Source organism: Epinephelus moara, chromosome 1, assembly GCF_006386435.1.
Source record: "Epinephelus moara isolate mb chromosome 1, YSFRI_EMoa_1.0, whole genome shotgun sequence".
In the NCBI taxonomy this organism is placed as follows: Eukaryota; Metazoa; Chordata; class Actinopteri; order Perciformes; family Serranidae; genus Epinephelus; species Epinephelus moara.
The window spans coordinates 20267973-20285175 of record NC_065506.1 but is presented as its reverse complement, the minus strand read 5'-3'; the positions used below and the strand labels follow the sequence as shown (position 1 = coordinate 20285175).

At 39.2% G+C, this 17203-nt stretch overlaps 1 protein-coding gene across 5 annotated transcripts in view; it reads right to left on the bottom strand.

Annotated features, from left to right (window-relative positions):
- Positions 1-7274: 7274 nt before the first annotated feature.
- esrrga (estrogen-related receptor gamma a) overlaps positions 7275-17203 on the bottom strand; it is an 86993-nt gene continuing 77064 nt past the window's right edge. For all 5 annotated transcript variants that reach the window (XM_050050731.1, XM_050050699.1, XM_050050716.1 and 2 more), the window contains exon 9: positions 7275-14194. In XM_050050731.1, the coding sequence (XP_049906688.1) occupies positions 13950-14194 (245 nt within the window). In that variant the 3' untranslated portion in view covers positions 7275-13949. The remainder of the gene's footprint in view (positions 14195-17203) is intronic.

Here is a 17203-nt window from a genome sequence, read left to right as displayed (position 1 = left end):
AGCCAGCCAACAGGGGGCAATTAAGATGTTTTGGCTTCACTTTTTCACTTTTGGGAGCTGTTATGGTTTATTAGTCTATGGCTACATAATATTCAAGAGAAGGCAGACATCTCTATGGCAGATATCGCCACTGACGATTGGTCTGTCATGGGACAGTCTCCCTCAAACCTGATACACTACACTCCTTTAAACCTTTTAAAATAAGGGAACACTGTTTCCTGTATTGACACTGAAGGTTGATATTGGATGTCGATTGTGTGCTGCAAAACTGGCTGTGGGCTGCAAACTAGAACCTGCTGGATTTGAGGCAAATGTTAGTTTAGATGTTTTACATATTAGTTTGTTTAAAACTAAAGTGAGAAAGAATGAGAATCATTTTGTTCATGTTTACCATGAGGTAATCCATGAGTACTGAAACATACCATGTGCGATGGAGTTATTGTGTTTCACTGTTACACCAGTACTACTCCATTTTTGTTAGTATTTTAATACATGTGTTTAAATAAAAACGTGTTCTGTATTTGGAACAATATTTATAAAAATGCATTCCTTTCAGAGCTCTCTCTTGTGTCCTGACACTGTAAACAGCAGTGAGTTAGTGAAACTGCTTGTGCTTTAAATACAGACACATGCGTTATTAACGTACATATCTGATAAGCTCTAATTGGTTTTCTGGGGAAAAGTGGCTGCTGCATATCAAACCTTCCAGCTATCTATTGGCCACTAGTGGGTGATTTTAAGTGCCACTAATTCACTGGCCAGTGACACATCAGACTATTTATTAAAGTACACTAACTTAATGAATGGCCCATAGAATGGAGAGTTAAAACATTTACTGTCCTAAGAGAGAGATAGAGAGCAATAGACACAGAAAGAGGATGGGAAGGGGGAGAGAGAGAGGGAACGAGAGAGAAGAGAGTGAGAATAAATGGCCCATCGTATAGAGTTAAGACGTTAAAAGTGCAAATAGACAGCTGACCCTCTTATAGCTTGCACATGCAGCTCCGACACGCGCAGCCACCTAAGCCACTTTACACCCCGCGAGATAGAGGGATGGGGGACAGAATGGGAAAAGAGAGAGGAGAGGATGGAGAATTGGATGACACAAGAGGATGGGATGTTGGAGAAATGGAAAGAGGCGACAGATGGAAGTGAGGCAAGCGAACACAGGTGATTTATAGTTATAGTGAATACGATTTTAAAAAAGAGAATGACAAAAATGAATGAAGGAAAGATCAAAGAATGAATTAGAAAGAGACAGAGTGTAAAATGAGAGAAAGAGACAGAGTGAAAGAGGGAGAGAACACAGAACATGTAAATCATTGAAGGTTTTTTACGAACGAGGGGCCGTAAATTAAACGCAGAGTGGTCGGCTAGTTAGCATGTAAGTTAAGTAGGCCATATGATTTGATGGAGAGAGGGTCGTTGGAGAGCACGGGACAAGGAGAGAAGACAGAAATGTATAGAAGAGACAAAGAAAAACAAGGAGAGGGACATGGGAGAAAGGAGAGTTACTCTTCATTTCCATAATTTCTCAATTCTTCTGTCATGCTTTCTACTGTCTTCCTGCTTTTCAACATTGCATTGTTGCGTCTTCATAGAAATAAATCAGGTGATTGAAATAGGAAAAGGTGGGAAAGGAAACGAAGACCAGAGCATGATTTATTGTCAAAGTCATCAGAGGGATTTGGACTCACAGCAGCTACGTTACTGTTTTATCATATATAAAACATATATATTTCCTGTATTTTTCTGTCATATTTATCACTTACACTCCAATATACAGTATATACTATATATTTCTTGTCTTTTTTTTCCCATCTATGCCCATATTTGTGCACTAGTTTGCTTGCCACTGTGCACTCCGTTACTCTCCTTATCTGTGTTTTAGTGTGTGTGTGTGTTTTAGTGTGTGTGTGTGTGTGTGTGTGTCAGGGGAGCCGGATGCTGTGAAAGGCCATTACCACCGTGAGTCCATGTCACTAGGCCTGTGAAACCCAAGGGAACCCCACCACTGATACAAAGGGATATGGGGATAACACACACCCACCCACACACCCACCCACACACACACACACACACACACACACACACACACACACACATACACACACTAATAGTTATAAATATATATACATTTATAGCCACACACAAGGGGGGTTAAATAGCCCCAAAACAGGCCTTTGAAACACCATCAGTGTGAAGCTGCCACACATTAGCACTTTACAGGTCACAGCGCCTAAAACAGATATGGTCACCCTTGGAGACTGACCCTGTTTGGCACCGTATTAGGAGGAGAAAATCACATCCAGACTCCCCCACATACCCAGTAAGATTCACTCTAAAATGAAATCAGACTCAAGTATGAGGTCAGAATGAATCAGTTTGTTTCACTATGTGTACCACATGAATGAAATCATAGTTTCTGAATAAAACTGCAAGATCTTTCCCCAGGAGTAGAAAATAATTGCAATGCCTTTTCTAAAAAACAAAAACAAAATAAACAAACAAACAAACAAAAAAAAGCCTTCACTTTGTCCCTTCAGCTGTCACCATCTTGTTTTTTTGGAGCCAGCCAGAAGTGATCATATTTGGTTGCTGAAATTAGCTACAGAGACCAAACCTATTTTCATACCAGGCTTTAAACATGTGTATTTCTGCTTTAAGGTTTGGAATTTTAACATGGGGGTCAATGGTGACTGACTTGCTTCTGGAGCCAGCCCTAAGTGGCCATTCAAGGAACTGCCATTTTTGGCACTTCCATGTTGGCTACATTTTTCAGCCCTGGAGGTTGTTGCTTGCCTTTGCCACTCCTAAGAATTCATATTGTAAGTCCACAATAGACAAAGGTTTCAGTCCTTCTTTCTCCACTTACAAATACTGTGTTGCTTGGTGCTACATGTAACATGTTGTTTGGTCCTTGAATGTCACCCCATCACACATGTTAAAATACCAAGAAAGTAGCTGGGGTTGAACAATGCTGGAGCAGTTTGTAGGCTGTATAGGGGTCTGACGATGAGGTTGCTCCTGGTTAGAATTCATTCAGCATTCATTGTTCAGTAGGTTTTTACCAGGAGCCAAATTATCCAAAGACATCTCTTCCTCTCCAAACCAAACATACCAGATGATTAAAAATAGGAAAAACACTGAATAAAGCAGTTTGACATTACAAATCATGGTTTCTCTAAGGCTGTCCAGTGTTCCTTGGGTTTTAATTAAGCGCAGGGTTCCCACTGAGGTCTCTCAAAAACAAAAGGACCCGTTGATTTCAACTGGTAAAAACACTGAATAAAGCAAGTTTAATATCAGTGTTTCACCAATGCCATTCATCTTGCATGACAGCCAATGCAAAAACATGAATGGCCCTATCAAGAGCCAGTGTTTGGTTTGCTCATTCTGGCCCATTATAGAAACATGGGAATCTTCTTAGATGAAGACCTGCTCTCTTTGTAGATATAAATGGCTTATTCTAACAAAAACACAATGATTCTGAAGGTGATGATAAACACTCAAGAAAACATGCTTAGTATATGATATTCCACTTCTGCCACTAAATCCCCTAATCCAAAAATGAAGGATTCCTTATCATATGAAGGGATTTCAACCCACACATCCATACAAAGTAGCTTGAATTAACAATTGTCACCACAAATGCTGTCTACTTGTTCATCAAAACTGAAATGTCTATCATATTGTTCACCTCCCTTGTTAATGATTTGTCTTTAAAAGTGTATCTCCTTTATTATAAATTATGTAATGGAGTTATTTGAAAATGATCTAATGCTTATGGATTCATCGCCTCTGCGACTGTCCAGAATAATGGTGCCATTAGGTGTTATGGGAAGCTATAATTGTGTGTCACTGGCATAACAGTGAAACTTTATACGAATGAAATGGGGCCGAAAAATTTACCCTGTGGGACCCCCAAAATAATATCTGCCATGAATGAATTGGCTGTGGTGACTAAGAATGCCTCATCAGATGGCTGAGTTTTAAACCACTGAAAACCCAGCTCATCACAGTTATCAGCAGCGACAGATCGGGGTTATATCCTCTTTTAAGTGCAAAACGCTGTGTCATTCATTAGTCAGTTTTGCTGAGTAGAGCAGAATAGACCTGCTCTGTCTTTTGTTCTTGTATACAAAAGAAATACAACCAATTTAAATACTGAATTGAGAAACTGAAAAATAAGGAAAAAAATATATAGTAGGAGGGGATTATGAGAGAGGAGATAGCATAGGAGCAAGATAAAAGGATAAAAGACATTGAGAGAGAGAGAGACAGAGATAGAAGGAGAGATGTAGATGAAGCCAGAAGGTGGAGGAGGAGAAGAGAGGAGTTAAGTTGGCCATTAGCGATGCGGCGTGTGGAGCCCACTCTTACATGCGTTCCACAAGGTTAACGATAAGAGCCCCTCAGCAGCTGAAATGCTCAAGTAGCTTTTATCGTATCATAATAATGAATCAAAGATAAAATAAAATAAATGAACTCCAAAAGGCGAGCAAGTAAAATAAAACGTATGTGCAGAGAGCCGGGTGACCAGGCAGCAGCCCAAATAGAGAAGAGAGAGAGAGAAACTGTGGAACGAGTGAAGGGAGAAAAAGGAGTAAAAATCTTTGCTCTCTTTACGCTAATATCTTCTTATGTCATCTGGTTGAAAAATATTTGCCTTCGGGTCAGGGCTCCCCCTGTTAGGAAAAGGCTTCTTCACGGCTCTCTGCTACATTAAATATCTGGCCTCTGCATCCCATTTACTGCTGCTGGCTATTAGGACAGAGAGAGAGAGAGAGAGAAATAAGGGAGTGTGTGAGGTTGACAGAGCAAGAGAGAATAAGTAAAAAAAGGGAAGAATGTGGAGATGGAAAGAAAGAGGGATGTCTGAAGGAAAAAAGCATTTAAAACACAGCAGTAAGAGAATCAGAGACAGAACGAGAGAGATGGAGTCTAAAAAGCTTCTATTGTTTTGTTTTGTGTGTGTGTGTGTGTGTGTGTGTGTGTGTGTGTGTTTAGTGCCCTTGGCAAGAGCAGGAGATCTGGCCATTCAGAATGGACAGTAGTTAGCCACCCACTGGAGCAAGCTGTTACCACTTCCTTTTCCCTCCTCCTCCCATTGCCCCCCTCTCTTCCTCCCCCCTCTCCCTCTTTCCACTCATTCCTCACTGTTCTCTTTCATTTTGATGCAAACGTGGTAGTTAAGGGAACAAAAAGGTTGTGACAGTAGCCTAGAGTTCACCGTTAAGGCCATGTCTGAATGCTCTTAAGTGTTGGATCAATTTGCATTTGGTAAATAAACAATAAAGCTGCTCCCCTGCCTTGACAACAGCAGGAGTACCATTTAGTAAGTCGCTAACATACGTTAAAAAGCACTTGAACAGTGTTACAATAATGACTGGCTGTGTGTGGTTCATTTCTTGGCCTTATCAATAGGGTCACTTGGGATGGAATTGAGCATGGTGTGGTTGCGATCCCCCTGTTTGACTTCTCTCCTGTGCTGCTGACCTTGTTTGGACTGTCCCAACTGCTTCAGCATGTTTAATATTTTTGTCCTCCACTTGGATTGTTTGGACTAAATGAACTCTCACTCTGGCCAATATTGAGACAGGCATTGTATACCGAGTGTGCTTCAGATAACACAAAGACAATTTATGCATTTATAACTCATATTAGTTTGGGGGCCACATACAGCCCAGTTTGATAACAACTGGGCCAGACCTGTAAACCCATCGACCACTGCATTATAACCAGACTAAATACTAGTTTTGTGTCGGTATGTTGTCAGACATGTCCTCAACATCAGGAATAAACTTTTTAATTGTTATTTCCAGCAACCCAGAAATCATTGAATAAAGACATTTCCCTCACAAGTTAGTGGTATTTACTTCTTCTACAATCCAATTAATCATATTTTTATTTTGAATCCTTCTGCAAACTTTGCTAAGTCTGTCTCTAGGTCCCCCCGTCAGCTCAATCTGGGCCATTTGAAGGCATTATTCCATGTAACACATATTAATGTCAGTATATGGATGCACTACAGTTGCTGCATTAGGTGATGTGACCATGGAGATAAGAATGACTGCCGGCTTGACCGCAGTTCATTCTGCTACATTACTAACTGTACTGACTAGCGATAGCTGGGTAGCTACCTTGCTAACACTGCAAACAGATATAATAAGCATGAGTGACATGACAGCTGTCAGCGGCACAATTATATTAGACTTTTAATGAAATGGAATCATTGTTTAACTTTCCAGCAATGGTTTTCCAAGTCTGCATGAAATAAAGGTCTGTGAGAATATTACAATACCCACTAGACGGCTGACTAAATTGATGGATCATAATGTTGTCGGTACAATCATCTCTTAGTACAGTACAGTGATCTGAAGGGCCAGATGCCATATCTTTGACACCCCTGATGTATGGGTTGGCGAGCACAAAGGCCATGCGGTACAGCTGCGTTAAAACAATGTAAGAGGCTACGTTTGTGAGGGTGTGTTGCTTCAGGGATCTTTGAGCACGGGCGGACTATGAGATTAGATTAACCAACATGTCCCACCACCTCTACTACATATAGCAAGATACACAGACTTTATGTTTGTGTCTCTTTTAGTTCTCGCATCTTTTTGTAGTTTTGTGACTTTTTTGGTCTTTTTTGGTCTCTGTGAGGTCATTTTGTGTAATTTTTGGTTATTTTGTGTGTCTTTGTGGTTATTTGCTCATTTTTTGTAGTAATTTTGATCTCTTCGCAGTTTCTTTGCATCTCTTTGTGGTCTGTTTGTGTCTCTTTGTGGTCATTATGTTTTATTTTGAGTGATATGTTGAAGGTGAAGGCCAGGCCTGAAATGTAGGGCACCTTGGCCTGTGCCTGGTAGGCCCATTCAGTAATTCATCCATGCCAGTGAGACATGAAATATGATGTAGGAAGTTCAGTTTGAATAACAGCTCCATGAGTTTGAAGGCTAGAGTTACAAAGTAATCTAATTATGCTTGCATGTGTTAGAATGACCTCCCCAATGCTGGATGTTGCTGCAAAAGTTGAGCTTCAACTTTTCCTGCTGGAGCCCTCTGAGTTGGCCTCATTCAAATAATTGGGGTCATGTGTTTTTTTCAGGACTGTTGTCTGTCTGAACACGTTGTAAACATAATCTTGCGAAGTACAGCACTGCTGGAAACTAGCATGCATGCTCTGTGAACTATCTCGTAAATTACGTGCGTATTGTTTGGTACCAATCTAAAAGAAATGTGTGTGTAAATCAGAGACAAAAGACAGGTGTCAAAACTGGAAGCCTGGTTTTAATTGATATTGCTCTACTGTAATAATCCTGAAAGGCATAGTCTGGAGTAACACATGTAATGTTTCAACCCATAGTAGTTTAAGTTACAGAATCATAGGTCTCTCTTTTTGCATTGAACAATATATACAATGTGAAATAAATACATTTACACAAATGGACATTATTGTTGGAGCACACTTGTATGATACACGTCACAAAAATATACAGGTTATTGTTTCTTTTTTTCTTTTTTTCATTTACTGATGTGAAGCACATCTAAAATCTACGGACATGTTTTTTAATTAACACTACAGGGTCTTCTCTCGTACACAACTCTTCTCCACCACGACGGGGTCTTTTTAACCTTTAAATATCCTTCGTATCCAAACGTGTCATCGTTCTCTCTCCCTTAAATATTTTCTTCACATTTGCAAATTCAGACTGCAGGGTTAGCTGCAGCACAAGTGGCAGTTACATTTGGGGATTAAATACAACTAAATGACTAAACACTGTAGAGCTGTAGATAGACACAGTTTGGCCTTAGCAGATTTCAGGGGCAGCCATGGAAGATGGACAATCCCGCTTTGTCCCTACGCCTAAATAACTCATCCCTCTGTTCCAGCTAAACTATTGTTACATAGAGTATTCGCAGCTAATGGATCTAAGTTCCAGATGAGGGCGGTAACATGGTGCCTAAAGTGCAACCAGGTCAAACTCTTTCTATCGATGGCTCTGTAAAAACCCAGTCAGTCCTTCTTTCAACGCTCCTCTTAGAAAATACCAGTTTGGTTTGTTGTCTCTTATGTGGTTTTAACACTAACTGCAGAATCATTTTAAAAGCTTCAACACCATTTAGACGTGTAACACAAAACAAACAAGTGCAACTCTTGTCTCATCATTGCACAGTCATCCAAATATTGCCTTTTAACTAGCAAAAAAAATGTATGAAAACACCTTCGTTTTGTACATCTACATAATAACTATGAGCAGCAAGTTATATCAAAACCTCCGAAAGAATCACACAATCTCCCTCCTGATTATAGCTGGTAGATTTATTGTTTTTTTTTACTAGCAAAACAAGATGGCATACGGCGAACCATTTCCTGCCAGGACCATCATTTACAATAAATTACTCGTTTGACACTGGTAATTTGTTATTTAGGAAAATTCAGAAAGACATATCAGCATTTGCTAATTTAGAAACTTGATTCTTTGAAAAAAAGGCTATTAACCAAATCCAGCTCAGCCTTAATCACCTCAGGGAGACGTGTAACATCTTTCATTGCGTCAAATTGCTCAGAAGTACACAGGTTTGGTTTGACAACTTACAAATAAATAAAAACAGTAACATAAGAAAGAAAAATAATAGTGAGAAAAGAGCACTTTTCTTCCATAGGTTATTTGTCGATCATTGTACAGTGGATGATAAGAAATACCATCGTTCTGACCATGAGACGGTGTTTTAAGGTACAATCAAAACAGGAAAAGCAACTGTCATCAGGGACTTTACCTGCAAATTTATTTTCTGCACCTGTGAAATAATTAGTGTGTATATTTCTTTTTAAGAAAAAAAAATGACATGTTAATGTTTAAGACCTTTGATGTGCTGTTGAATTGATGCTATTTGTAGCAGAAAATCTAGAAATCTGTGTATAAAGAGGTACCACAAGCACAGTAACGCGTTCATTAAAGGAGACTTTGAGTTTTAAATCTTGAGTTCTTAATTCTGGGGCCGAAGCAGAAACGTGTCCCACAATGTAATGAGTGCATGGTGAAGAGAAGAAGAGAAACAGCAAGTGCAAACTAAACATGTCGAGCTTTTTTTTTTCTTTTTCTTTTTTTTCTTTTTTTTTTACATTTCCCATCAACCCACAAAAACCTTTAATCCTAACCTTCACCTGTCCGATCATTACTCTTTGTGGTAAAACAAGATATCTTCCTGGAAATGAGCTGAAAACAGGACACAACGATGGAGGGAAAGAAAAAGTTTTTCATCTTCGTATTTTCTCTTTTTGACTGCTGAAACAGTAAAGATGATTGAGCCGAGCTGTATGGAAGGCAGTTATGTACAGCGAGTTTATCAAAAAAGAGTCACCTACAGTTCTGAATTACTCAAATGTCCTTTTCATTTCATCGTTATTTAAACCTAAAGATATACAGTATATTGTTTATTCTACAGGAAAGTTACACAAATGATCCCTTTTTAAATACTTGTATGGTGTTTCTTCATTTAGATACTAAATATTTAATTATTTATGTATAGTTTGGTAAAGATGAGTACTGTAATTTGATCTTGGTGGTCTAGTTAAGTTTCTAGAAGAAGAGCCTTATATCCGGTTCGGTTCATTGAGAGAGAATCCGGTGCCCAGACCCCCAGCGGACTGATCCGACAGACAGACAACATGGCCTCTACTCTACTCTGTGTTGTCTAAAGAAGAAGCACACGGCACAAGAACGGGAATCACCACAAGAAAAAGTACACAGCAACGCCTTAGAAGACTCAACAAAGGAGGAAAGGATCAAACAGAAAGACTTGAAAACAAAGAAACAGATAAAACTAAAGAAACAGGGTTTTTTCTTGATAGAAAAAACAGCGAACATGAAACACACATCGAGGCTGAACTACATTTTTTTTCCTTTTTTTTTCTCGATTTTGTTTCCAATAAAATGTCTTATGTTAGAATTATAATCTGTATAATTTACAATATACAATGTTTAAGAAGGCTGAGAAAATACCCCTTACTTATAATACTGATGTTTGATACAGAGCGTGTGATGTTAGAGATCAACTACACTTAAACTGCAGCACTCCTCAGCTGTGACAAGTTGCCATTTTATATTAGATTACACCCTCATCTACATTACACATTTTGGCATTCTTATTCGGCTTTAGAAATTACATAAACAATGATATAAAAAAAAAAAATCCCTCGACTGTCTCCACCTGTTAAAGCTGTGATCAGTCAGCCATGCGATCCTGCTGTAACAATGAAATTGTTTTTTTATTTGATTGTAAAATGTCAGACAGCTTCCCGTAAGCTCAGCTTTCCATTTCTTGCCACTACACAATGCACATTAAGTCACTGTTTGCAACACTTAATATAGCAGCAGACCACTATCTGCTATGGAAAGATATAGTGGAGTAATGATGTCGTGAGCAGAGAATGAAGTCTTGCTGCCTTTGAGTGTTGTAATCTGAGCCTCTGTTGTGGGAGCCATACCTGCCACGCGTGCATGTTAGTTCATGTGAGTCCTTGTAAGTGAATCTTCGTGGAAGTGTAGCGCTCACCCTCCGGTTTCCCCCCGATTAACACCATTAGATCTGTAAGCACAGTTGCTGTTGTTAGCACTATATACTGAGTTAGCAGTGTTTGCTGCTAGCTGCCTGCTCAGTCACCTCCATGTGGAGAACCATGAGCACACAATCCCGCCAAAGACTCTGAATCCCAGATATGCTCTGAATGTCGCACACTGCTCCTTTAAATTTAACAGGCCACTTCGACTTTCAGGCCCTGTCTACACACATTCAGAAAAAAAAAGTATTTTTCCCTCTCTGTTTCGGCTTCTCGCCCACAAAGTTTTCAAAAAATGTCTAATAAGGTGCCAATTTTCAAAAGCTCCAGTTACTTTGTACTTGTGGACATTTAAAATGGAGCGTTGGGGAAATAATGATGTCATCTTCTCAGTGTAATGACCATGAGCCAGAAACAATAACGACACTGGACTTTTTGTTTATGTTTTGTTAGCATGCTTGGTGTAATGACTACTTTACACTTAAACTTGCTGCGCCCAGTGTTATTTGGTCCACTTCAGTGTTTGTGGTTAGAGTCCACCAGAAACAAAGGCTTTGGATCTGAACCAGCAGATGGTTCTTAAAGAGAAGAGTAATCAACAGTAATGAGACCTCCAGTCGGTGTTTGGTAAAAAGTAACGTTAGCTTGTAGACTTTACTGCCTTGGCAATGAAGGGAGACTGCAGAAGACAGCTAATGCTGGCGAGTGTTTGGAGTCATTTTTGCGTTCTAGTGCATAAAGAGATATTTTGTAAAATGAAGGTTGTGTGGACAGAATTATTTTTTACGCGTAGGGGGAAAGATTTCCATTTGAAAAAAATATCTTTTTATGTGTAGACAGGGCCTAAAAAAACGCCTGTAAATTACTATAAAACTGACCACCTAAAGTCCTTATCGTTACGAGTTTATTTAATTAATGTCATTAAATTCACATTTTAAAAAAAATGCTTTTTGATGAGACTTCTCTTTGTTCACCTGAAATGCAGGCTATATTACAGATGTGTGTCTAACAATAAGAAGTGGAAAAGTGAGCTAACATGAAACTGTCAACATGATGTTTTTTTATTGATGATTTTTTGTGTTTTTGTGAGCACCGTCTCCCTCTGCACAGATCCAGGTTTAAGTTGTTCTAATGGTCACCACACTCGGCCACATGGCTGAAGAAACATGACTAAACAGCTGATTATAAACAAAGAACTTTTGTTTTTCATCAGATTAAAAGTGACAGCAAAAAGAGCCTGGTCAAACATCAGAGCCCTGTGATAACTGCAAACTGGATTATGGATATTTTAATTTTCTTAGCTGCTTGTGTTACTTCTTCGGCCCTCACCATAACCGTTCCTCACACAGCTTTTATGTGACGGTGGCATTAACAGCTCATCCTCACATTTCTGGTCCACATTTGTTCCTGTCTAACTTTCTCTAACAAAGGAAATATTGACTGTTATCTAATAGCGTATGGCAAGTTACACAGAGAGAAAGAGAAGCTACAAACTCTCCTCAAATCCCCGTCCTCTCTCTCCCAAATTTAAGACTGGCACGTTATGTTTATATTGCAGACTTAGTCCATATGCACAAACCCCTCCTTTAAAAACCACTATTGCTCAGAGTTTCTCTAAGATAAACGCTGATTTGTTAATACATTATTACTTGTTATATTTATATATATATGATAACTGCTGAAAGTGGTCAAGCTGATAGAAAAAAGGAAAGACATATTGATTGATTCAGTTTTAAGAAGACAATATTATTAACAAAAACAAAGCCGTGTTATATGTCATATACAGGATGACAGTTATTTACAACCCTAATACTGGTATCATCGCTAAGATTATTTTCAAGATAGAAATAAAAAAAAAGGAGTTTGAAAGCAACAATAGTTGTTCTTCAGTCAGTTTTGTCAGCACACATTTTCCTTCTGGTTCGTATTGCGTTGAGTGACTGAAGCGCCCCCGTCACTCCCTGAATGGATCACAAATATATCTCCGTGCTGACACGAGAGATGAGATGGAAGTTGTGAATGTAACGGAGCAACGAGGGGAGTACTGAAGTGACACTTTGCAGTTTTTGGAGTTTGGGTAAAGAGCACGGGCTGGACTATTCTTAATGGCACATTGACAGACTGAAATCTCTACTGACTTATGTGTGGAGAGCTACAAACCTGGGCCACTGAGCGGCTGAAAAGGTTTTAAACAGACGTCCAAACACAAGAGGAGTGTCTGACAGAATGAATGTGGACTCAGCCTACGTTTACCAGTCGGACAAGCAGGAATCCATTCTTGACAGTATAGATCGTCTTATTGTGTTGAGTAGTCTTTGACTCTGTCAGTCGATCACACCTCAAGTGGTTTGAATATTTGGAAACATTTTCAGCCACATTAAGTGTGCAAACACTTATTCTATGGTTATACTGACAGGTTTGGGAGGCCAGGGTCACTGATCCTCAACATATACAACAAATAGTAAAATTGTAGTTGACGTACGGGAGTCATGGGAAACCAGGAACTGAATTTAGGGAGAACCAGAGAGTGTTTACAGCAGTGGTTTCCAATCCTGGTCCTGGCCCTGCTGGCTTTCATAACAACCAGAAACATTTTCTGGGTGGAGCAGAAAACCAGCCTGAGGCCCAGCATTGAAAGCCACCGGCTGATCAAACCAGAAACAGTTTTGGGTTATGACAGTAAAGTTTGCTGGCATCCTCTGAATGGATGAGCTCCATTCTTTGGCAGGGCAAATCTCCTCTTCTTTTCTTTCTGTCCATCCTTCCAAATTTCATTGTACATGTAATTTGACAACAAACGTCATTAATACTTCTTTAGTGTTCTTTTTTTTTTCTCCACTCGTCTTCTTCTTGAACACTTAAAAAACTCTGTTGGGGGAAATAGGGAGGGAAAAAGAGACACGAGTGCAGTCTTACAGTCTCTCTGAACTAAAATGAAGAGTTTTCAGTTTCTTTTAAATGTGTCCTCATTTAAGTGTTTGTCTTTAATAACATCTTAACTGTTATTAAATGCATAAGAGTTTTGCCATCTTCAGTGTTCGGAGCCACTGTAGTAACTGTTGAGTGATTGTTAATAGTTTTAAAACCAAATATCTTCTTGCCTTGGTAATACAGGGGTCATGTCAGTCTGTCAGCTTCTTCCCCAAAACAAAAGGTCAAGTGAGCGGCCTTCTGTCAAAGACGGCGAAAGTTCAGGGGTTCAGGTAAGAGGTTTAGGTTACTTGTTTGTTCATAGTTGGATGTGTCAGCAGACATACTTCAGGGACATGTTTCTGTGTGTGTGTGCGCATGTGTGTAAAGAGTGTGTGCGTGTAAAAGAGCAAGAGGTCATTCAAAGTGAGATTCAGACTGGCGTCTAGCTGTCCTTCCGTCTATTCTCCCGCCCTCAGACCTTGGCTTCCAGCAGCTCCAGGAAGAGTTTGTGCATTGGGACTTTGCCGTCCTGCTTGATGCTGTAGAAGTGTTGCACGGCCTTGGTGGAGGTCTGGCGGAGCAGGGGGAGGGTCATGAGCAGCTTGCCCGCCCGGCGGGGATCCTCCTGGTGCTGGGAAGCCTCGTAGTCCTGCAGGGCCTCATGGAGCACATCCTGGAGCTTCTGCACTGCATCCACGTCCTCAATGTGCATGGAGTCTGGAGAGCGAAGGAAGACAAGCACATGATTACGATTCAAATGTAAGCAAAAGATATTTGATGAGGCATTTATAGAATTTCCCACAGATGTTGTCTGTTTGGCCATATCTGGACATGAAATTTAGATAAATCTTACATTAAAAATATCAATAAAGCAAAATAGGGTGTAATGGTTAGATTTATTTGTTACTATTAGAATATGATGTAATTTGGACAGTGAACTCTTTGGCTGACTGAAATTCTTGTGTTTCCGAATTTTCTAGCAATAAAGGCAGGCATGTTTTGCAGTGCAGAAAGCTCCCACAGCTCTCTCAGATGATGTTTACAACAGTATGTGTCTCTGTCAGTACCTGTGCCCCCTCTGTCTGCTGTGTCATTGATCAGTGCTGCAAAGGAGAGCGATGCTAAAGACTCAATCTGAAATCCAAACAAGGCGAACACAGGGATGCTACTGAAGGCCATAAACTCACGCATGGAAATTCTTTACGCTGTAGAGAAATGTAATTTTGATGTATATTTAAAAACGTGCAAAACACCTCTCTGCATTTGCACTGGAATATAAACCAACATGTGTTTTATACTGCAGACCAGGGACAACTTTTAAAAGTAGAATTATGAATGTAGTACTGTAGAATTAAACACAGTCCATTGCTCTGTAACATAGATGTAAAACACAGAATTTCTAGTCGAAACTAAATCCAGGATGGAGACTTTAAAATCAGATGCTGCTCCCTGCTCTGTCTTTAAAGTGTGGATCTGTGGGTGTGATAAATAGACACACAAAGAGACGAGTGGGCGGAGAAAAAAGAGATAGACTTGTCGAATGATGGAGAGATGCAGGAACACCTGAAAGTCTGTATGTGTGTGTGTGTGTGTGTGTGTGTGTGTGTGTGCATAACCATTTGGCCGCACACATCTGTAATCTCCCTTTGAGCTGGCATGTAAGGTGCATTTCAGCATATGTGGCAGTAAAGGCTGAGACTGTCCCTCAATAATAATGCTCCATATTGCCCCTTAGGGAGGCAAAGTCTTAATGTGAGCTGGCCTTTAGCTCCCAACCTCCGATCAATGTCTCCGATCAATGACTACATGCATGTTAAATAATAATCACAAGGCAACTATTGATAGGCCACCACACCCCAACACACACACTTACACACACAAACTAGATCTGCAGAGGGGATGAGACCTATGAGTCTAACAATGCTATGGTACTTCTAACAGCACACTCCTCACACAAACACACCTGCTGAAGCATTTTTACATACGAGCAAACCATGGCAGATAAAGTATGATCTCACACATTAATTAATTCAATGGTAAGTAAAACATACATTACATTGTGCAGACAAAATAAATTCAACAGAAAATATGTGAACACAGCCACACACACATACACAAACACAATCAAATACACAGTGTTGGATCTATAGAGTGTAATGCATGTATCAGTATGCAGGACCAGACCAGTCAGTGGGCTGGATTCTATAGGGATCAATAGAAAACTCAGCTTCTATCTGTTCTCAAATTGTCTACTTTTACCCCTGTTTAAATAAAACTGGGTGGTCCACTAGTCTGATCTTTGTCCATACTTTGATGCTTGATGATATTTTCATCAGTGGGTAGGGATAAGTTATATTTATTATGTTAATGGGGTAGATTATTGTTTATATTTGTGTTCATACAAAACAAAACAAAACACATAAAATACAATCTATATAAAATCTCAGCTTCCGCATTGCAGATCTCTATTTTGTCAGTATGAGTCACTTTTACTTGTCTTTAATATTTTTTCAGTTATTTTCAATGCAAACATGGTCAGGCCAAATATTTAGCTGCCCTCTATGCAGCGTCTCTTGTTAAATGAAAACATAATTTAAACTTTATACTACTACGATATGTGTAATATAGCCCTCATTCTTGAGAATTGGGACAAATTACATCCTGCCTTATTGACTTATCAGCACACTTACTCTGTTTCTGGGGTGAAACATTATTTTTAAAGGATTTATTTACATGTATAAACATGATTTATGAAATGGGTGAAAACACCCTTGCCCTAGACAAGCGTTGACATCTTCAAACAATTAAAAAAAGTGTGAAATGCCTTCAAAATGTAAAACTAACAGTATCTACTGTTAACATCAGTGGAAAAATGTACTGTTATAGTCATCTTATTTTTTAAACATATTTCTTTTAATGAAATATTAGCGCTTTTAAGATGTGTCTTCAATTTTTGTCATCTGTCAGATTTCTACAAAAACATAATTTAATGAGGCATAAAAGGGGCTAGCAATTTTCCAAGAACTCCTGTCTCACTTCTTGGTCTCCAAAAAGGCAGGAATGCTGCTCAAGTACTGGTAATATTTCTATTTTATGATTAATGATATTAATTTTGGGTGTGTCTCAACCATAACAAGATAAAAAACTCCTTAACCCTTCTAGATGAAAACTAAAAAAGAATGACGGTATAAAAATCTGTATTTTGATGAGCTTTAAGAGAACTTAGCTTTAGAAACTTTGAAAATAAAATTGCTCCTCACTACGACTGCTGTGAATTGATAAATAGATAACTTTTTGTCAACACTGTAACGTGTACACTGTCAGATCTGACATCTATTATGTCTGCTATTCAAGAAGAAATTAAATCATTGGGAGGTTGGCCCATTACAGGGTTTAATAGTCAAGACTTTGATGTTTTAAAATATATTTTCCCAGCCTAATTGAAGAGTAAAAATCAACCTCACCCAAAATAAGGTTTTGTCCCTGCTCTCAAGAATGAGTGATGTACAAATCAATGAGTGTTACTGCCGGTCGCAATTAAAAAACAATCCCTTACTTGGATTTCTAATGAGCAGATACCTGAGGTACAGCCCATAATGACCACGAGTTAAAATGAAGTTTAATGAGTTTCACATTGTTTTTGATTAATACTGTGTGTTTAGTATTTAAGCTGGTAGACATGGCTGCTGCCTGTGCTCTGACCCGCAGTACACTCACAAGTAAAAC